General features: G+C 47.5%; 1 protein-coding gene across 2 annotated transcripts in view; it reads left to right on the forward strand.

The window, feature by feature from the left end:
- LOC116362115 (4-aminobutyrate aminotransferase, mitochondrial-like) overlaps positions 1-22,797 on the forward strand; it is a 46,131-nt gene extending 23,334 nt beyond the window's left edge. Inside the window, exons 7-15 of one of the 2 annotated variants that reach the window (XM_031816406.1) lie at positions 3,454-3,546; positions 8,940-9,002; positions 9,608-9,671; positions 13,369-13,517; positions 13,902-14,039; positions 18,350-18,517; positions 18,600-18,746; positions 20,652-20,763; positions 21,100-22,797. In XM_031816406.1, the coding sequence (XP_031672266.1) occupies positions 3,454-3,546; positions 8,940-9,002; positions 9,608-9,671; positions 13,369-13,517; positions 13,902-14,039; positions 18,350-18,517; positions 18,600-18,746; positions 20,652-20,763; positions 21,100-21,221 (1,056 nt within the window). In that variant the 3' untranslated portion in view covers positions 21,222-22,797. The remainder of the gene's footprint in view (positions 1-3,453; positions 3,547-8,939; positions 9,003-9,607; positions 9,672-13,368; positions 13,518-13,901; positions 14,040-18,349; positions 18,518-18,599; positions 18,747-20,651; positions 20,764-21,099) is intronic. The other variant, XM_031816407.1, reaches the window with a different exon arrangement.
- Positions 22,798-23,459: the final 662 nt, after the last annotated feature.

A 23,459-nucleotide genomic window follows, 5' to 3' on the forward strand; every position in this document is an offset into this window, starting at 1 on the left:
AACACACAACACACAAACCCCATTTAAATAGACCAGACACTAACTAGTGATGGATTCCAGCTGGACCACATTTAAATAGACCAGACACTAACTAGTGATGTGATACTAGCTGGACCCCACTACTGTAGACTGACTTCCTCCATTTAAATAGACCAGAAACTAACTAGTGATGGATACTAGCTGGACCCCATTTAAATAGACCAGACACTAACTAGTGATGTGATTCCAGCTGGACCCCATTTAAATAGACCAGACACTAACTAGTGATGTGATTCCAGCTGGACCCCATTTAAATAGACCAGACACTAACTAGTGATGTGATACTAGCTGGACCCCACTACTGTAGACTGACTTCCTCCATTTAAATAGACCAGAAACTAACTAGTGATGGATACTAGCTGGACCCCATTTAAATAGACCAGACACTAACTAGTGATGTGATTCCAGCTGGACCCCATTTAAATAGACCAGACACTAACTAGTGATGGATACTAGCTGGACCCCATTTAAATAGACCAGAAACTAACTAGTGATGGATTCCAGCTGGACCCCATTTAAATAGACCAGAAACTAACTAGTGATGTGATACTAGCTGGACCCCATTTAAATAGACCAGACACTAACTAGTGATGGATTCCAGCTGGACCCCATTTAAATAGACCAGACACTAACTAGTGATGTGATACTAGCTGGACCCCACTACTGTAGACAGACTTCCTCCCATTTAAATAGACCAGACACTAACTAGTGATGTGATTCTAGCTGGACCCCATTTAAATAGACCAGAAACTAACTAGTGATGGATACTAGCTGGACCCCATTTAAATAGACCAGACACTAACTAGTGATGGATTCCAGCTGGACCCCATTTAAGTAGACCAGACACTAACTAGTGATGGATACTAGCTGGACCCCATTTAAATAGACCAGACACTAACTAGTGATGTGATACTAGCTGGACCCCATTTAAATAGACCAGACACTAACTAGTGATGTGATACTAGCTGGACCCCATTTAAATAGACCAGACACTAACTAGTGATGTGATACTAGCTGGACCCCATTTAAATAGACCAGAAACTAACTAGTGATGGATACTAGCTGGACCCCATTTAAATAGACCAGAAACTAACTAGTGATGGATTCCAGCTGGACCCCATTTAAATAGACCAGAAACTAACTAGTGATGGATACTAGCTGGACCCCATTTAAATAGACCAGAAACTAACTGGTGATGGATACTAGCTGGACCCCATTTAAATAGACCAGAAACTAACTGGTGATGGATACTAGCTGGACCCCATTTAAATAGACCAGACACTAACTAGTGATGGATACTAGCTGGACCCCATTTAAATAGACCAGACACTAACTAGTGATGTGATACTAGCTGGACCCCATTTAAATAGACCAGACACTAACTAGTGATGTGATACTAGCTGGACCCCATTTAAATAGACCAGACACTAACTAGTGATGTGATACTAGCTGGACCCCATTTAAATAGACCAGACACTAACTAGTGATGTGATACTAGCTGGACCCCATTTAAATAGACCAGAAACTAACTAGTGATGGATACTAGCTGGACCCCATTTAAATAGACCAGAAACTAACTAGTGATGGATTCCAGCTGGACCCCATTTAAATAGACCAGAAACTAACTAGTGATGGATACTAGCTGGACCCCATTTAAATAGACCAGAAACTAACTGGTGATGGATACTAGCTGGACCCCATTTAAATAGACCAGACACTAACTAGTGATGGATACTAGCTGGACCCCATTTAAATAAATCAGACACTAACTAGTGATGTGATACTAGCTGGACCCCATTTAAATAAACCAGACACTAACTAGTGATGTGATACTAGCTGGACCCCATTTAAATAGACCAGAAACTAACTAGTGATGTGATTCCAGCTGGACCCCATTTAAATAGACCAGACACTAACTAGTGATGGATTCCAGCTGGACCCCATTTAAATAGACCAGAAACTAACTAGTGATGGATACTAGCTGGACCCCATTTAAATAGACCAGAAACTAACTAGTGATGGATACTAGCTGGACTCCATTTAAATAGACCAGACACTAACTAGTGATGGATTCCAGCTGGACCCCATTTAAATAGACCAGAAACTAACTAGTGATGGATACTAGCTGGACCCCATTTAAATAGACCAGAAACTAACTAGTGATGGATACTAGCTGGACTCCATTTAAATAGACCAGACACTAACTAGTGATGGATACTAGCTGGACCCCATTTAAATAGACCAGAAACTAACTAGTGATGTGATTCCAGCTGGACCCCATTTAAATAGACCAGACACTAACTAGTGATGGATACTAGCTGGACCCCATTTAAATAGACCAGACACTAACTAGTGATGGATACTAGCTGGACCCCATTTAAATAGACCAGACACTAACTAGTGATGTGATTCCAGCTGGACCCCATTTAAATAGACCAGACACTAACTAGTGATGGATACTAGCTGGACCCCATTTAAATAGACCAGACACTAACTAGTGATGTGATTCCAGCTGGACCCCATTTAAATAGACCAGACACTAACTAGTGATGGATACTAGCTGGACCCCATTTAAATAAACCAGACACTAACTAGTGATGTGATACTAGCTGGACCCCATTTAAATAGACCAGAAACTAACTAGTGATGTGATTCCAGCTGGACCCCATTTAAATAGACCAGACACTAACTAGTGATGGATTCCAGCTGGACCCCATTTAAATAGACCAGAAACGAACTAGTGATGGATACTAGCTGGACCCCATTTAAATAGACCAGAAACTAACTAGTGATGGATACTAGCTGGACCCCATTTAAATAGACCAGACACTAACTAGTGATGTGATTCCAGCTGGACCCCATTTAAATAGACCAGACACTAACTAGTGATGTGATTCCAGCTGGACCCCATTTAAATAGACCAGACACTAACTAGTGATGGATACTAGCTGGACCCCATTTAAATAGACCAGACACTAACTAGTGATGGATTCCAGCTGGACCCCATTTAAATAGACCAGAAACGAACTAGTGATGGATACTAGCTGGACCCCATTTAAATAGACCAGAAACTAACTAGTGATGGATACTAGCTGGACCCCATTTAAATAGACCAGACACTAACTAGTGATGTGATTCCAGCTGGACCCCATTTAAATAGACCAGACACTAACTAGTGATGGATACTAGCTGGACCCCATTTAAATAGACCAGACACTAACTAGTGATGGATACTAGCTGGACCCCATTTAAATAGACCAGACACTAACTAGTGATGGATACTAGCTGGACCCCATTTAAATAGACCAGAAACTAACTAGTGATGTGATTCCAGCTGGACCCCACTAATGTAGACTGGATACCATCCACAATGCTCCTTCTCTCTCCTCCCCACTTCCCCTCTCCTCTGTCCAGGTTGCTCCTAGTGGTATGAGCCGTGTTCAGACCATGGCCTGTGGATCCTGCTCCAATGAGAATGCATATAAAGCCATGTTCATCTGGTACAGAGTGAGTACACACACTGAGTCTACAAAACATTAAGAACACCTGCTCTTTCAATCAAATATATTTCTAAAGCTCTTTTTTTTTTACATCAGCCGATGTCACAAAGTGTTATACATGACATAGACTGACCAGGTGGTATACATGACATAGACTGACCAGGTGTTATACATGACATAGACTGACCAGGTGTTATACATGACATAGACTGACCAGGTGTTATACATGACATAGACTGACCAGGTGTTATACATGACATAGACTGACCAGGTGTTATACATGACATAGACTGACCAGGTGTTATACATGACATAGACTGACCAGGTGTTATACATGACATGGACTGACCAGGTGTTATACATGACATGGACTGACCAGGTGTTATACATGACATAGACTGACCAGGTGTTATACATGACATAGACTGACCAGGTGTTAAACATGACATAGACTGACCAGGTGTTAAACATGACATAGACTGACCAGGTGTTATACATGACATAGACTGACCAGGTGTTAAACATGACATAGACTGACCAGGTGTTATACATGACATAGACTGACCAGGTGTTATACATGACATAGACTGACCAGGTGTTATACATGACATAGACTGACCAGGTGTTATACATGACATAGACTGACCAGGTGTTAAACATGACATAGACTGACCAGGGGTTATACATGACATAGACTGACCAGGTGTTATACATGACGTAGACTGACCAGGTGGTATACATGACATAGACTGACCAGGTGGTATACATGACATAGACTGACCAGGTGGTATACATGACATAGACTGACCAGGTGTTATACATGACATAGACTGACCAGGTGTTATACATGACATAGACTGACAAGGTGTTAAACATGACATAGACTGACCAGGTGTTATACATGACATAGACTGACCAGGTGTTATACATGACATAGACTGACCAGGTGTTAAACATGACATACATGACATAGACTGACCAGGTGTTATACATGACATAGACTGACCAGGTGTTATACATGACATAGACTGACCAGGTGTTATACATGACATAGACTGACCAGGTGTTATACATGACATAGACTGACCAGGTGTTAAACATGACAGACTGACCAGGTGTTATACATGACATAGACTGACCAGGTGTTATACATGACATAGACTGACCAGGTGGTATACATGACATAGACTGACCAGGTGGTATACATGACATAGACTGACCAGGTGTTATACATGACATAGACTGACCAGGTGTTATACATGACATAGACTGACCAGGAGTTAAAGATGACATACATGACATAGACTGACCAGGTGTTATACATGACATAGACTGACCAGGTGTTAAACATGACATAGACTGACCAGGTGTTATACATGACATAGACTGACCAGGTGGTATACATGACATAGACTGACCAGGAGTTATACATGACATAGACTGACCAGGTGTTAAACATGACATAGACTGACCAGGTGTTATACATGACATAGACTGACCAGGTGTTATACATGACATAGACTGACCAGGTGTTATACATGACATAGACTGACCAGGTGTTAAACATGACATAGACTGACCAGGTGTTATACATGACATAGACTGACCAGGTGTTATACATTACATAGACTGACCAGGTGTAATACATGACATAGACTGACCAGGTGTTATACATGACATAGACTGACCAGGTGTTATACATGACATAGACTGACCAGGTGTTATACATGACATAGACTGACCAGGTGTTAAACATGACATAGACTGACCAGGTGTTATACATGACATACATGACATAGACTGACCAGGTGTTATACATGACATAGACTGACCAGGTGTTATACATGACATAGACTGACCAGGTGTTAAACATGACATAGACTGACCAGGTGTTATACATGACATAGACTGACCAGGTGTTATACATGACATAGACTGACCAGGTGTTAAACATGACATAGACTGACCAGGTTTTATACATGACATAGACTGACCAGGTGTTATACATGACATAGACTGACCAGGTGTTATACATGACATAGACTGACCAGGTGTTATACATGACATAGACTGACCAGGTGTTATACATGACATAGACTGACCAGGTGTTATACATGACATGGACTGACCAGGTGTTAAACATGACATAGACTGACCAGGTGTTATACATGACATAGACTGACCAGGTGTTAAACATGACATAGACTGACCAGGTGTTATACATGACATACATGACATAGACTGACCAGGTGTTAAACATTTTATTTTATTTATTTTATTTTACCTTTATTTAACCAGGTAGGCAAGTTGAGAACAAGTTCTCATTTACAATTGCGACCTGGCCAAGATAAAGCAAAGCAGTTCGACAGATAAAACGACAGAGTTACACATGGAGTAAAAACAAACATACAGTCAATAATGCAGTATAAACAAGTCTATATACAATGTGAGCAAATGAGGTGAGAAGGGAGGTAAAGGCAAAAAAGGCCATGATGGCAAAGTAAATACAATATAGCAAGTAAAATACTGGAATGGTAGTTTTGCAATGGAAGAATGTGCAAAGTAGAAATAAAAAATAATGGGGTGCAAAGGAGCAAAATAAATAAATTAATTAAAATTAAATACAGTTGGGAAAGAGGTAGTTGTTTGGGCTAAATTATAGGTGGGCTATGTACAGGTGCAGTAATCTGTGAGCTGCTCTGACAGTTGGTGCTTAAAGCTAGTGAGGGAGATAAGTGTTTCCAGTTTCAGAGATTTTTGTAGTTCGTTCCAGTCATTGGCAGCAGAGAACTGGAAGGAGAGGCGGCCAAAGAAAGAATTGGTTTTGGGGGTGACTAGAGAGATATACCTGCTGGAGCGTGTGCTACAGGTGGGAGATGCTATGGTGACCAGCGAGCTGAGATAAGGGGGGACTTTACCTAGCAGGGTCTTGTAGATGACATGGAGCCAGTGGGTTTGGCGACGAGTATGAAGCGAGGGCCAGCCAACGAGAGCGTACAGGTCGCAATGGTGGGTAGTATATGGGGCTTTGGTGATAAAACGGATTGCACTGTGATAGACTGCATCCAATTTGTTGAGTAGGGTATTGGAGGCTATTTTGTAAATGACATCGCCAAAGTCGAGGATTGGTAGGATGGTCAGTTTTACAAGGGTATGTTTGGCAGCATGAGTGAAGGATGCTTTGTTGCGAAATAGGAAGCCAATTCTAGATTTAACTTTGGATTGGAGATGTTTGATATGGGTCTGGAAGGAGAGTTTACAGTCTAACCAGACACCTAAGTATTTGTAGTTGTCCACGTATTCTAAGTCAGAGCCGTCCAGAGTAGTGATGTTGGACAGGCGGGTAGGTGCAGGTAGCGATCGGTTGAAGAGCATGCATTTAGTTTTACTTGTATTTAAGAGCAATTGGAGGCCACGGAAGGAGAGTTGTATGGCATTGAAGCTTGCCTGGAGGGTTTTTAACACAGTGTCCAAAGAAGGGCATACATGACATAGACTGACCAGGTGTTATACATGACAGACTGACCAGGTGTTATACATGACATAGACTGACCAGGTGTTAAACATGACATAGACTGACCAGGTGTTAAACATGACATAGACTGACCAGGTGTTAAACATGACATAGACTGACCAGGTGTTAAACATGACAGACTGACCAGGTGTTAAACATGACATAGACTGACCAGGTGTTATACATGACATAGACTGACCAGGTGTTATACATGACATAGACTGACCAGGTGTTATACATGACATAGACTGACGAGGTGTTAAACATGACATAGACTGACCAGGTGTTAAACATGACATAGACTGACCAGGTGTTATACATGACATACATGACATAGACTGACCAGGTGTTATACATGACATAGACTGACCAGGTGTTATACATGACATAGACTGACCAGGTGTTATACATGACATAGACTGACCAGGGTTATACATGACATAGACTGACCAGGTGTTATACATGACATAGACTGACCAGGTGTTATACATGACATAGACTGACCAGGTGTTATACATGACATAGACTGACCAGGTGTTATACATGACATAGACTGACCAGGTGTAATACATGACATAGACTGACCAGGTGTTATACATGACATAGACTGACCAGGTGTTATACATGACATAGACTGACCAGGTGTTATACATGACATAGACTGACCAGGTGTTAAACATGACATAGACTGACCAGGTGTTATACATGACATAGACTGACCAGGTGGTATGCATGACATAGACTGACCAGGTGTTATACATGACATAGACTGACCAGGTGTTATACATGACATAGACTGACCAGGTGTTATACATGACATAGACTGACCAGGTGTTAACATGACATAGACTGACCAGGTGTTATACATGACATAGACTGACCAGGTGTTATACATGACATAGACTGACCAGGTGTAATACATGACATAGACTGACCAGGTGTTATACATGACATAGACTGACCAGGTGTTATACATGACATAGACTGACCAGGTGTTATACATGACATAGACTGACCAGGTGTTAAACATGACATAGACTGACCAGGTGTTATACATGACATAGACTGACCAGGTGTTAAACATGACATAGACTGACCAGGTGGTATACATGACATAGACTGACCAGGTGTTATACATGACATACATGATATACACTGACCAGGTGAATCCAGGTGAAAGCTATGATCCCTTATTGATGTCACTTTGTTAAATCCACTTCAATCAGTGTAGATGAAGGGGAGGAGACCTGGTTAAAGAAGGATTTTTAAGCCTTGAGACAACTGAGACATGGATTGTCTATGTGTTGCCATTCAGAGGGCAAGACAAAATATTCAAGTGCCTTTGAACAGGGTAGGGTAGTAGGTGTCAGGCGCACCAGTTTGAGTGTCAAGAACTGGAACGCTGCTGGGTTTTTCACACTCAACAGTTTCCCTGTGTGTACCAAGAATGGTCCACCACCCAATGGACATCCAGCCAACTGGATACAACTGTGGGAAGCTTTGGAGTCAACATGGGCCAGAATCCATCCCTGTGGAACACTTTCGACACCTTGTAGAGTCCAATGCCCCGACAAATTGACACTTTTCTGAGGGCAAAAGGAGGTGCAACTCAATATTAGGAAGGTGTTCTTAATGTTTTGTACACTCAGTGTATATATTTATATACACAATATCTACTCAATATAAGCAGAATATATATAAAATATAGATGAAACTCTACCATGTTCAGCTGAGACAATCCACGTTATATAGTCAATATATTTACAAAATGTACTGTATACAACTGGACACAATTGAAACATAGTATATCGTCTGTCTCTGTCTGTCTGTCTGTCTGTGTCTGTCTGCCTGTCTGTCTGTCTGTCTGCCTGTCTGTCCTGTCTCAGAATAAGGAGAGAGGTCACAACATCCCCTCTGATGAAGACGTGAGCTCCTGTATGATCAACCAGGTGGGTGAAATCTGTTTTCTTCCTGGTATGTACAGGAAACACATGGTACACGTCGTCCAATCAAATGCTGACTGGCAGGTTCCTTCTGGACAATGCAACAACAATAAGAACTTGTAAAAGATACGAATAGGAACATAAAGTCTCAGTAGAATAAACATGTTAATATCAGTATCATACAGGAAGGTATTTACACATGAATTGGGGAAGGAGGGGATGAGGGGCAGTGTATAAACTGAGCAGTATAATCTGGTGTGTGTGTCTGTGTGTGTCTGTGTGTGTGTGTGTGTTAAGATGTGGAGAATCAGAGCAGGCTATGACCGGTGTTCATCATCACGTTCCTCTTGACTATTCTTTAGTAGCCACACTAAAAACACTCTCCCCCCTCTCCTCTCTCTCTTGTTCTCTCCCCCCTCTCCTCTCTCTCTTGTTCTCTCCCCCCTCTCCTCTCTCTCTTGTTCTCTCCCCCCTCTCCTCTCTCTCTTGTTCTCTCCCCCCTCTCCTCTCTCTCTTGTTCTCTCCCACCTCTCCTCTCCCCCCTCTCCTCCCACCTCTCCTCTCTCTCCTCTCTCCCCCCTCTCCTCTCTCCCTTGTTCTCTCTCTCTCAGAGTCCTGGCTGTCCAGACTTCAGCATCCTGTCATTTATGGGTGGATTTCATGGCAGAACAATGGGTCAGTAAGGTTAAATATCTTACACATCTTATTGTTGAATGAAAGTAACATAACAGACCTGCCTCATCAGGAGGTGGCTTTGCAGTGTATTGGTTGGAAGAAATCGCTCATCCACCGTGAGACACACAAAGACCTAAAAGACATGGCTTCTAGTCACCCTACACTCCCAGAAGCTGCTCATAGGACCTAGACACTGAAATCCAAAATGAGTTTGGTGCACATTCTGTCATGCTGGTGGGCGACTTCAATGAAGACTGGCTGGGTAACCGAACAACTCTCATGTTGGTGGGCGACTTCAATGAAGACTGGCTGGGTAGCCGAACAACTGTCATGTTGGTGGGCGACTTCAATGAAGACTGGCTGGGTAACCGAACAACTGTCATGCTGGTGAGCGACTTCAATGAAGACTGGCTGGGTAGCCGAACAACTGTCATGCTGGTGGGCGACTTCAATGAAGACTGGCTGGGTAGCCAAACAACTGTCATGTTGGTTGCTGGTCCTGACAGCTTGCAAGCTGCTTAGGCCTACAACAGATTGTGGTTACTCCAACCAGAGGAGATCAAATCCTCGACCACATCATGACTGACCATCCGGCTGTTTCTACAACACTCGCCAACCGGAGCACCTCGGACCACAACCCTGTCCTAGTAAACATCATGACTGAATCCCACTGTTCCCCTAATGTCCTGTCTGTTCCACTACTGTCCTGTCTGTTCCACTACTGTCTTGTCTGTTCCCCTACTGTCCTGTCTGTTACCCTACTGTCCTGTCTGTTACCCTACTGTCCTGTCTGTTACCCTACTGTTCTGTCTGTTCCCTTACTGTCCTGTCTGTTCCCCTACTGTCCTGTCTGTTCCCCTACTGTCCTGTCTGTTCCCCTACTGTCCTGTCTGTTACCCTACTGTCCTGTCTGTTACCCTACTGTCCTGTCTGTTCCCCTACTGTCCTGTCTGTTCCCCTACTGTCCTGTCTGTTCCCCTACTGTCCTGTCTGTTCTCCTATTGTCCTGTCTGTTCCCCTATTGTCCTGTCTGTTCCCCGATTGTCCTGTCTGTTCCCCTATTGTCCTGTCTGTTCCCCTATTGTCCTGTCTGTTCCCCTTCTGTCCTGGCTGTTCCCCTTCTGTCCTGGCTGTTCCCCTACTGTCCTGGCTGTTCCCCTACTGTCCTGTCTGTTCCCCTACTGTCCTGTCTGTTCCCCTACTGTCCTGTCTGTTCCCCTACTGTCCTGTCTGTTCCCCTACTGTCCTGGCTGTTCCCCTACTGTCCTGTCTGTTCCCTTACTGTCCTGGCTGTTCCCCTACTGTCCTGACTATTCAATAAAAATACAATAGAATACAAAAGGAGTGGGACTGCCCTATCCTGATCCACCATCCTGAGGACTGCCCTATCCTGATCCACCATCCTGAGGACTGCCCTATCCTGATCCACCATCCTGAGGACTGCTCTATCCTGATCCACCATCCTGAGGACTGCCCTATCCTGATCCACCATCCTGAGGACTGCCCTATCCTGATCCACCATCCTGAGGACTGCCCTATCCTGATCCACCATCCTGAGGACTGCCCTATCCTGATCCACCATTCTGAGGACTGCTCTATCCTGATCCACCATCCTGAGGACTGCCCTATCCTGATCCACCATCCTGAGGACTGCCCAATCCTGATCCACCATCCTGAGGACTGCCCAATCCTGATCCACCATCCTGAGGACTGCCCTATCCTGATCCACCATCCTGAGGACTGCCCTATCCTGATCCACCATCCTGAGGACTGCCCTATCCTGATCCACCATCCTGAGGACTGCCCTATCCTGATCCACCATCCTGAGGACTGCCCTATCCTGATCCACCATCCTGAGGACTGCCCTATCCTGATCCACCACCCTGGGGACTGCCCTATCCTGATCCACCATCCTGAGGACTGCCCTATCCTGATCCACCATCCTGAGGACTGCCCTATCCTGATCCACCATCCTGGGGACTGCCCTATCCTGATCCACCATCCTGAGGACTGCCCTATCCTGATCCACCATCCTGAGGACTGCCCTATCCTGATCCACCATCCTGAGGACTGCCCTATCCTGATCCACCATCCTGAGGACTGCCCAATCCTGATCCACCATCCTGAGGACTGCCCTATCCTGATCCACCATCCTGAGGACTGCCCTATCCTGATCCACCATCCTGAGGACTGCTCTATCCTGATCCACCATCCTGAGGACTGCCCTATCCTGATCCACCATCCTGAGGACTGCTCTATCCTGATCCACCATCCTGAGGACTGCCCTATCCTGATCCACCATCCTGAGGACTGCCCAATCCTGATCCACCATCCTGAGGACTGCCCTATCCTGATCCACCATCCTGAGGACTGCTCTATCCTGATCCACCATCCTGAGGACTGCCCTATCCTGATCCACCATCCTGAGGACTGCCCTATCCTGATCCACCATCCTGAGGACTGCTCTATCCTGATCCACCATCCTGAGGACTGCCCTATCCTGATCCACCATCCTGAGGACTGCCCTATCCTGATCCACCATTCTGAGGACTGCCCTATCCTGATCCACCATCCTGAGGACTGCCCTATCCTGATCCACCATCCTGAGGACTGCCCTATCCTGATCCACCATCCTGAGGACTGCCCTATCCTGATCCACCATCCTGAGGACTGCCCTATCCTGATCCACCATCCTGAGGACTGCCCTATCCTGATCCACCATCCTGAGGACTGCCCAATCCTGATCCACCATCCTGAGGACTGCCCTATCCTGATCCACCATCCTGAGGACTGCCCTATCCTGATCCACCATCCTGAGGACTGCCCTATCCTGATCCACCATCCTGAGGACTGCCCTATCCTGATCCACCATCCTGAGGACTGCCTATCCTGATCCACCATCCTGAGGACTGCCCTATCCTGATCCACCATCCTGAGGACTGCCCTATCCTGACCCACCATCCTGAGGACTGCCCTATCCTGATCCACCATCCTGAGGACTGCCCTATCCTGATCCACCATCCTGAGGACTTCCTGATCCACCATTCTGAGGACTGCCCTATCCTGATCCACCATCCTGAGGACTGCCCTATTCTGATCCACCATCCTGAGGACTGCCCTATCCTGATCCACCATCCTGAGGACTTCCTGATCCACCATTCTGAGGACTTCCCTATCCTGATCCACCATTCTGAGGACTTCCCTATCCTGATCCACCATTCTGAGGACTGCCCTATCTTGATCCACCATCCTGAGGACTTCCCTATCCTGATCCACCATTCTGAGGACTTCCCTATCTTGATCCACCATTCTGAGGACTGCCCTATCCTGATCCACCATCCTGAGGACTGCCCTATCCTGATCCACCATCCTGCGCTCTCATTTAGTTTTGCGGTAGCATAACAGAATGTAAGCTCGCCAGATCAGGATGCTCGAACGAGGGTAGGACTGCCCTATCCTGATCCACCATCCTGCGCTCTCATTTAGTTTTGCGGTAGCATAACAGAATGTCAGCTCACCAGATCAGGATGCTCGAACGAGGGTAGGACTGCCCTATCCTGATCCACCATCCTGCGCTCTCATTTAGTTTTGCGGTAGCGTAACAGAATGTCAGCTTGCCAGATCAGGATGCTCGAACGAGGGTAGGACTACCCCACTCCTTTAGAACAACAACTCACGGTGTCTGATCTGTTTTCAGGTTGCTTGGCAACGACGCACTCCAAGGCCATCCACAAGTTGGATGTGCCGTCATTTGATTGGCCGATCGCTCCCTTCCCTAAACTGAAGTACCCTCTGGAGGAGTTCACACGGGAGAACGCACAGGAAGAGGCCCGCTGCCTGGAGGAGGTGTGTGTGTGTGTGTGTGTGTGTGTGTGTGTGTGTGTGTGTGTTAGGATTGAATATTTTCCTGAGAATCTACCAATCTTCCCGGTATTCCCATTCAAACTGGAAGTGCTCTTTTAAAAGCATGTAATACCAGCCCATAAACAAATCTGAAATGATTATACTACTGTAAATGGAGAAATAGACACATGATGTGTGTGTGTGTCCTGTGTGTCCTATGTGTGCGCGTGTGTGTGTGTGTCTGTGTCCTATGTGTGCGTGTGTGTCCTGTGTGTGTGTGTGTGTGTGTGTCTGTGCGTGTGTGTGTCTGTGCATGTGTGTGTGTATGCGTGTGTGTGTGTCCTGTGTGTGTGTCTGTGTGTGTGCGTGCGTGTGTGTGTGTACCAGGTAGAGGACCTGATAGTTCAGTGGCGTCAGAAGGGCCGGCCGGTGGCTGGGATAGTGATAGAACCCATCCAGGCTGAGGGAGGAGACAACCACGCAACACCAGACTTCTTCAAGAAGCTACGGAACATCGCACACAAGGTTGGCTGGGGAGGGGAGGGAGGAGAGGTGGAGGGGTCATACACAAGGTAGTCTGGGGAGGGGTGGGAGGGGAGGTGGAGGGGGGGGGGGGGGGTGGAGGGGAAGTCATACACAAGGTAGTCTGGGGAGGGGAGGGAGGAGAGGTGGAGGGAGGAGAGGTGGAGGGAGGAGAGGTGGAGAGAGTCGTACACAAGGTAGTCTGGGGAGGGAGGAGAGTTGGAGGGGGGGAGTCATACACAAGGTAGTCTGGGGAGGGAGGAGAGGTGGAGGGGAGGGGGAGTCATACACAAGGTAGTCTGGGGAGGGAGGAGAGGTGGAGGGGGGGGAGTCATACACAAGGTAGTCTGGGGAGGGAGGAGAGGTGGAGGGGGGGGGAGTCATACACAAGGTAGTCTGGGGAGGGAGGAGAGGTGGAGGGGGGGGGGGGAGTCATACACAAGGTAGTCTGGGGAGGGAGGAGAGGTGGAGGGGGGGGGGGAGTCATACACAAGGTAGTCTGGGGAGGGAGGAGAGGTGGAGGGGGGGGGGTCATACACAAGGTTGGCTGGAGAGGGAGGGAGGAGAGGTGGAGGGGGGGGGGTCATACACAAGGTGGTCTGGGGAGGGAGGAGAGGTGGAGGGGGGGGGAGAGTCATACACAAGGTAGTCTGGGGAGGGAGGAGAGGTGGAGGGGGGGGGGGTCATACACAAGGTAGTCTGGGGAGGGAGGAGAGGTGGAGGGGGGGGAGGGAGAGTCATACACAAGGTAGTCTGGGGGGGGGGGGTCATACACAAGGTAGTCTGGGGAGGGAGGGGGGAGAGTGTGGAGGGGGGGGTCATTAGGTTGGCTGGAGAGAGAGTGTGGAGGGGGGGGGGGGGTCATAAGGTTGGCTGGAGAGAGAGTGTGGAGGGGGGGGTCATAAGGTTGGCTGGAGAGAGAGTGTGGAGGGGGGGGGTCATAAGGTTGGCTGGAGAGAGAGTGTGGGGGGGGGGGGGGGGGGGTCATAAGGTTGGCTGGAGAGAGAGTGTGGACGGGGGTGGGGGGGAGGAGAGTGTGGAGACATACACAAGGTAGGGCTGGGCAATATGGCCAAAATCTCATATCCCGATAACGATACATATCACGATATGGGTCATTTCATATCCCGATAACGATACATATCACGATATAGCACATTTTCTGTCAATTCAATGAATAAACAGTCGTTTCCCGACCGTGTAAATTGGGGCCGTGTCTTTGCAGATGTTATCTCCTTCCATCTTCGTCATTCTCTGGGGAGGGAGGAGAGGTGGAGGGGGGGGGAGTCATACACAAGGTAGTCTGGGGAGGGAGGAGAGGTGGAGGGGGGGGGGAGTCATACACAAGGTAGTCTGGGGAGGGAGGAGAGGTGGAGGGGGGGGGGAGTCATACACAAGGTAGTCTGGGGAGGGAGGAGAGGTGGAGGGGGGGGGGAGTCATACACAAGGTAGTCTGGGGAGGGAGGAGAGGTGGAGGGGGGGGGAGTCATACACAAGGTAGTCTGGGGAGGGAGGAGAGGTGGAGGGGGGGGGGGTCATACACAAGGTTGGCTGGAGAGGGAGGGAGGAGAGGTGGAGGGGGGGGGTCATACACAAGGTAGTCTGGGGAGGGAGGAGAGGTGGAGGGGGGGGGGGAGTCATACACAAGGTAGTCTGGGGAGGGAGGAGAGGTGGAGGGGGGGGGTCATACACAAGGTAGTCTGGGGAGGGAGGAGAGGTGGAGGGGGGGGAGGGAGAGTCATACACAAGGTAGTCTGGGGGGGGGGGGGGTCATACACAAGGTAGTCTGGGGAGGGAGGGGGGAGAGTGTGGAGGGGGGGGTCATTAGGTTGGCTGGAGAGAGAGTGTGGAGGGGGGGGGGGGGGGGGGGGGGGGGGGTCATAAGGTTGGCTGGAGAGAGAGTGTGGACGGGGGTGGGGGGGAGGAGAGTGTGGAGACATACACAAGGTAGGGCTGGGCAATATGGCCAAAATCTCATATCCCGATAACGATACATATCACGATATGGGTCATTTCATATCCCGATAACGATACATATCACGATATAGCACATTTTCTGTCAATTCAATGAATAAACAGTCGTTTCCCGACCGTGTAAATTGGGGCCGTGTCTTTGCAGATGTTATCTCCTTCCATCTTCGTCATTCTCTGGGGAGGGAGGAGAGGTGGAGGGGGGGGGGGAGTCATACACAAGGTAGTCTGGGGAGGGAGGAGAGGTGGAGGGGGGGGGGAGTCATACACAAGGTAGTCTGGGGAGGGAGGAGAGGTGGAGGGGGGGGGAGTCATACACAAGGTAGTCTGGGGAGGGAGGAGAGGTGGAGGGGGGGGGGAGTCATACACAAGGTAGTCTGGGGAGGGAGGAGAGGTGGAGGGGGGGGGAGTCATACACAAGGTAGTCTGGGGAGGGAGGAGAGGTGGAGGGGGGGGGGGTCATACACAAGGTTGGCTGGAGAGGGAGGGAGGAGAGGTGGAGGGGGGGGGTCATACACAAGGTAGTCTGGGGAGGGAGGAGAGGTGGAGGGGGGGGAGAGTCATACACAAGGTAGTCTGGGGAGGGAGGAGAGGTGGAGGGGGGGGGGGTCATACACAAGGTAGTCTGGGGAGGGAGGAGAGGTGGAGGGGGGGGGAGGGAGAGTCATACACAAGGTAGTCTGGGGGGGGGGGGTCATACACAAGGTAGTCTGGGGAGGGAGGGGGGAGAGTGTGGAGGGGGGGGGTCATTAGGTTGGCTGGAGAGAGAGTGTGGAGGGGGGGGGTCATTAGGTTGGCTGGAGAGAGAGTGTGGAGGGGGGGGGTCATAAGGTTGGCTGGAGAGAGAGTGTGGAGGGGGGGGGGGTCATAAGGTTGGCTGGAGAGAGAGTGTGTGGGGGGGGGGGGGGGGGGGTCATAAGGTTGGCTGGAGAGAGAGTGTGGAGGGGGGTGGGGGGGAGGAGAGTGTGGAGACATACACAAGGTAGGGCTGGGCAATATGGCCAAAATCTCATATCCCGATAACGATACATATCACGATATGGGTCATTTCATATCCCGATAACGATACATATCACGATATAGCACATTTTCTGTCAATTCAATGAATAAACAGTCGTTTCCCGACCGTGTAAATTGGGGCCGTGTCTTTGCAGATGTTATCTCCTTCCATCTTCGTCATTCTTTGACATATGGTGTGACGAGGACAAAAGCCTCTTCCAACGTCTGAGTCGGGGTTTGTTTTGAGCACTAGACTGTACTTTCTGGGGTCTCATCCGTAGACTCTCTCCGTACTGTTTCACATGATTCTTGTGTAGGTGGTAAAGGAGGTTAGTGGTGTTTGAGCCTGTTGTCAGGACCGGCCTGTTCCACATGATCCTGTTGTCAGGACCGGCCTGTTCCACATGATCCTGTTGTCAGGACCGGCCTGTTCCACATGATGCTTGTGTAGGTGGTAAAGGAGGTTAGTGGTGTTTGGGCCTGTTGTCTGGACCGGCCTGTTCCACATGATGCTTGTGTAGGTGGTAAAGGAGGTTAGTGGTGTTTGGGCCTGTTGTCAGGACCAGCCTGTTCCACATGACTCCTGCGTAGGTGGTAAAGGAGGTTAGTGGTGTTTGGGCCTGTTGTCAGGACCGGCCTGTTCCACATGACTCCTGCGTAGGTGGTAAAGGAGGTTAGTGGTGTTTGGGCCGGTTGTCTGGACCGGCCTGTTCCACATGATGCTTGTGTAGGTGGTAAAGGAGGTTAGTGGTGTTTGGGCCTGTTTGTCAGGACCAGCCTGTTCCACATGACTCCTGCGTAGGTGGTAAAGGAGGTTAGTGGTGTTTGAGCCTGTTGTCAGGACCGGCCTGCGGTATATTTTGCAGAGGACAGTTTTCTGGTCTGTGTCAGACTTTTCATACCCCAACCACGTCCTTGCGACCGAAGTAGCCCCCTCTTTTAGGTACGAGCTCCGTGTCTCTATGTCACGTTCACTCTCTTCCATGTTTGTTTTGTGTTGCAAACTTCCTTCCACAACGCAAAGCGGCGTCCAATTGACCAAAAAATATTGCCGTAAAGAGTGTGATTTGCGACACAACGAAATAAACGATAGAGCATAGAAAAGCATCTATCGTTTCATATTATCGTCACACGTTATATATCATCATATCGCCCCCAGCCCTAACACGTGGTAGTCTGGGGGTGACACTGAAATAAAGTCCATCCATCCATTAATCATGGTTATATATCATCATATCGCCCCCAGCCCTAACACGTGGTAGTCTGGGGTGACACTGAAATAAAGTCCATCCATCCATCATGGAAGGAACAAAACATCTTCCCCTCCTCTCCTCCTCTCTCAGCATGGCAGTGCGTTCCATGTGGATGAGGTGCAGACAGGGGGAGGAGCTACGGGGAAGTTCTGGGCTCATGAACACTGGGGGATGGACGACCCTGCTGACATCGTCTCCTTCAGCAAGAAGATGCTCACTGGAGGTTTTTACCATAAAGACGAGCTGCAGGCAGACAAGGTAACACACACACAGGACACATACACAGGCGTATAAGGTACACACAGGACACAGACATGCACACACATGTCTTCTTTCCCAGGCCTACCGTATCTTTAACACGTGGATGGGTGACCCGTCTAAGAACCTGTTCCTGGCTGAGGTTCTGAACGTGATCCGCAGAGAGAACCTTCTGGAGGAGGTGACCCGCTCTGGAAAGACTCTGCTACAGGGACTCTACCAACTACAGGTACTAGAGACTCTACCAACTACAGGTACTAGAGACTCTACCAACTACAGGTACTAGAGACTCTACCAACTACAGGTACTAGAGACACTACCAACTACAGGTACTAGAGACTCTACCAACTACAGGTACCAGAGACTCTACCAACTACAGGTACTAGAGACTGAGACTCTACCAACTACAGGTACTAGAGACTCTACCAACTACAGGTACTAGAGACTCTACCAACTACAGGTACTAGAGACAGAGACTCTACCAACTACAGGTACTAGAGACTCTACCAACTACAGGTACTAGAGACTCTACCAACTACAGGTACTAGAGACTCTACCAACTACAGGTACTAGAGACTCTACCAACTACAGGTACTAGAGACTCTACCAACTACAGGTACTAGAGACACTACCAACTACAGGTACTAGAGACTCTACCAACTACAGGTACCAGAGACTCTACCAACTACAGGTACCAGAGACTCTACCAACTACAGGTACCAGAGACTCTACCAACTACAGGTACTAGAGACTCTACCAACTACAGGTACTAGAGACTCTACCAACTACAGGTACTAGAGACACTACCAACTACAGGTACTAGAGACTCTACCAACTACAGGTACCAGAGACTCTACCAACTACAGGTACTAGAGACTGAGACTCTACCAACTACAGGTACTAGAGACTCTACCAACTACAGGTACTAGAGACTCTACCAACTACAGGTACTAGAGACAGAGACTCTACCAACTACAGGTACTAGAGACTCTACCAACTACAGGTACTAGAGACTCTACCAACTACAGGTACTAGAGACTCTACCAACTACAGGTACTAGAGACTCTACCAACTACAGGTACTAGAGACTCTACCAACTACAGGTACTAGAGACAGAGACTCTACCAACTACAGGTACCAGAGACTCTACCAACTACAGGTACTAGAGACAGAGACTCTACCAACTACAGGTACTAGAGACTCTACCAACTACAGGTACTAGAGACTCTACCAACTACAGGTACTAGAGACAGAGACTCTACCAACTACAGGTACTAGAGACAGATACTCTACCAACTACAGGTACTAGAGACAGATACTCTACCAACTACAGGTACTAGAGACAGATACTCTACCAACTACAGGTACTAGAGACAGATACTCTACCAACTACAGGTACAAGAGACAGAGACTCTACCCGTTACAGGTGCTAGAGACAGAGACTCTACCAACTACAGGTACTAGAGACAGAGACTCTACCAACTACAGGTACTAGAGACAGAGACTCTACCAACTACAGGTACAAGAGTCTCTACCAACTACAGGTACTAGAGACAGAGACTCTACCAACTACAGGTACCAGAGACTCGACCAACTACAGGTACTAGAGACAGAGACCCTACCAACTACAGGTACAAGAGACTCTACCAACTACAGGTACCAGAGACTCGACCAACTACAGGTACTAGAGACTCGACCAACTACAGGTACCAAGGACTCTACCAACTACAGGTACTAGAGACTCTACCAACTACAGGTACCAGAGACTCTGCCAACTACAGGTACCAGAGACTACCAACTACAGGTACCAGAGACTCTACCAACTACAGGTACCAGGGACTCTACCAACTACAGGTACTAGAGACAGAGACTCTACCAACTACAGGTACTAGAGACTCTACCAACTACAGGTACCAGAGACTCTACCAACTACAGGTACCAGAGACTCTACCAACTACAGGTACCAGAGACTCTACCAACTACAGGTACTAGAGACTCTACCAACTACAGGTACCAGAGACTCTACCAACTACAGGTACCAGAGACTCTACCAACTACAGGTACCAGAGACTCTACCAACTACAGGTACCAGAGACATTAGGTGTGCATCCTAACGTCTGTACCTCTCCTTCAGGACCAGTACCCTAACCTGTTGAGCAGTGCTCGGGGACAGGGGACATTCTGTGCCATCGACATCCGTGATGACGCCACACGCAACAGCATCCTCCTCAAAGCCCGGGACAAGGGTAAGACACACTACTCACACACAGATGGATTGATAGGGATATGCCCGTGTACAAACACACAGCCAACACACACAGATATGGATGGATAGATAGACAGAAACACCTGCGTACACACTCCTATACACACTCCTATACACACTCACATTCACATACACACTCCTATACACACTCCTATACACACTCACATTCACATACACACTCCTATACACACTCCTATACACACTCACATTCACATACACACTCCTATACACAATCACATTCACATACACACTCCTATACACACTCCACGCTGGTGATCTTCTGTGTAACCTCTCATCTTCTCTGTGTGTCTCCCAGGTGTTCTGCTGGGTGGCTGTGGAGATCGGTCCATCCGGTTCCGTCCTGCTCTGGTGTTTAAAGAGTACCATGTTCACATGTTCCTGAACGTGTTCAGCGACGTCCTGGCAGAACACAACTAGAACGCTGTCCCGGACCCGTCCATACTGGACTGGGCCAAAACACCAACATAGGGCCGAGACCAACTGGGGACGCGGTGTAGGAGAGAGGAAGCACGAGAGTCTTAACCTATAACAGAGGTTCACACAGTAACACATACACTTAAAAGGGATGCTACGGGATTTTGGCAATGAAGCCCTTCTTTTTTTTTTCTCCTTCCCCAGAGTCAGATGATACTCGTGGATACCATTTTTAAATGTTATCTGTGTGCTGTTTGAAAGAAGTTGCTAACTAGCGCAATTGCTAACTATCGCTAGCGCAAATGCTAACTATCGCTTGCGCAATTGCTAACTAGCATTAGCGCAATTGCTAACTAGCATTAGCGCAATTGCTAACTAGCATTAGTGCAATGACTGGAAACGTTGGCTCGTGAAACTACCTCTAACTTCCTTCAACCTGGACACAGAGACATAAAACTGGTATCCAGGAGTTTATCTGACTCTGTGGAAGTAGATAAAGGGCCTCACTGCCACAACCCCGAAGTATCCCTTTAACACATACTCAAACACACACACTTGAATTTGTCCCATTGCTCATGTGGCAGTCCTAGCATTCCTCATGTCTCAGTAATGTCCTAATGATACGCCTGCAAAAAGGCACAAGCACAAAACATAGTCTTATTTTAGGTCATATCACACAAACCCTCCAACTGTGGTTATCAGCAAGCTAACCTAAACCAGGTTGTAATGATACAAAATGGCCGCCGCACACCGATTTTTAAACCCCTGACCCTTGAGATGTCCTAGCTCTTTTTAAACAGAACAATTATGTTTCCTTTTTTGGGGTTGAGATAAATCCAAGTCAGACATTTGGGATTTTGTGAAGGAAGAATATTATATTAGATGATGTAGTGTGTCTGCATGTGGTTGTTCCTGAACTTCCTTTGGGGTTGAAGGAATGGAGAACTGGGTTCCAGACTCACTGTACGTCAGGGCTAACCGTCTATTTTAAACCCCTACTTATTAACACATAACCATACTTACCTACAGATATACCCATGTTTAAATTGAAGGCAGGTTTTTTCTTGCAGTCAGGACCGCTAATATAAAAAGATGTATTATATTCGTTGACTTGTTTGGGACGTAGTCGTATTAGAGTGCATCTTGCCATATTCATCCGTTTTCCTCCTGAAACGACTGGACTCATTATTGATGTACAGCACAAGGTGTCGACGTTGTTCTGAATGCCTGTTGTTTGTTTTTAAATGTTATGAACAGGTTGAGATAGCAGCAGTATCACCAAGGAGACGGCTTCAGCATCAGCGCTGTAGAAGCTTTATAATATGGCCATGATGATGATGATGACAGTGATGACAGTGATGATGACAGTGATGATGATACCTGTCTTGTTAACCAGCCCAATCAGTATTGTATAGAGAGCTGATTTCCTGTTAACCCTTAACAACAGTAGAAGCATTGCTATGTTTGTTTACATTGTTCCGTGAGGTTAAAGGTTATTGCAGATCTCTTACTTATTGTTGTCTATGAAGCATTCTCTTTATGTATCCTAAAATAAAAACCAGAATCACATTTTAATGAATTCCCCTGGAGTTTTGTGTGTTCCTTATCATATGGTTCTGTTTTGGCCTCGTCTACAACAATGGAGAGGGGTGTAAGTGTGTGTTGTGTCTACAACAATGGAGAGGGGTGTAAGTGTGTGTGTGTGTTGTGTCTACAACAATGGAGAGGGGTGTAAGTGTGTGTGTTGTGTCTACAACAATGGAGAGGGGTGTACGTGTGTGTTGTGTCTACAACAATGGAGAGGGGTGTAAGTGTGTGTGTGTTGTGTCTACAACAATGGAGAGGGGTGTAAGTGTGTGTGTTGTGTCTACAACAATGGAGAGGGGTGTAAGTGTGTGTGTTGTGTCTACAACAATGGAGAGGGGTGTAAGTGTGTGTGTGTTGTGTCTACAACAATGGAGAGGGGTGTAAGTGTGTGTGTGTTGTGTCTACAACAATGGAGAGGGGTGTAAGTGTGTGTGTGTTGTGTCTACAACAATGGAGAGGGGTGTAAGTGTGTGTTGTGTCTACAACAATGGAGAGGGGTGTAAGTGTGTGTGTTGTGTCTACAACAATGGAGAGGGGTGTAAGTGTGTGTGTTGTGTCTACAACAATGGAGAGGGGTGTAAGTGTGTGTGTTGTGTCTACAACAATGGAGAGGGGTGTAAGTGTGTGTGTTGTGTCTACAACAATGGAGAGGGG

This window comes from Oncorhynchus kisutch, unplaced genomic scaffold (genome assembly GCF_002021735.2).
Source record: "Oncorhynchus kisutch isolate 150728-3 unplaced genomic scaffold, Okis_V2 scaffold788, whole genome shotgun sequence".
Lineage (NCBI taxonomy): Eukaryota > Metazoa > Chordata > Actinopteri > Salmoniformes > Salmonidae > Oncorhynchus > Oncorhynchus kisutch.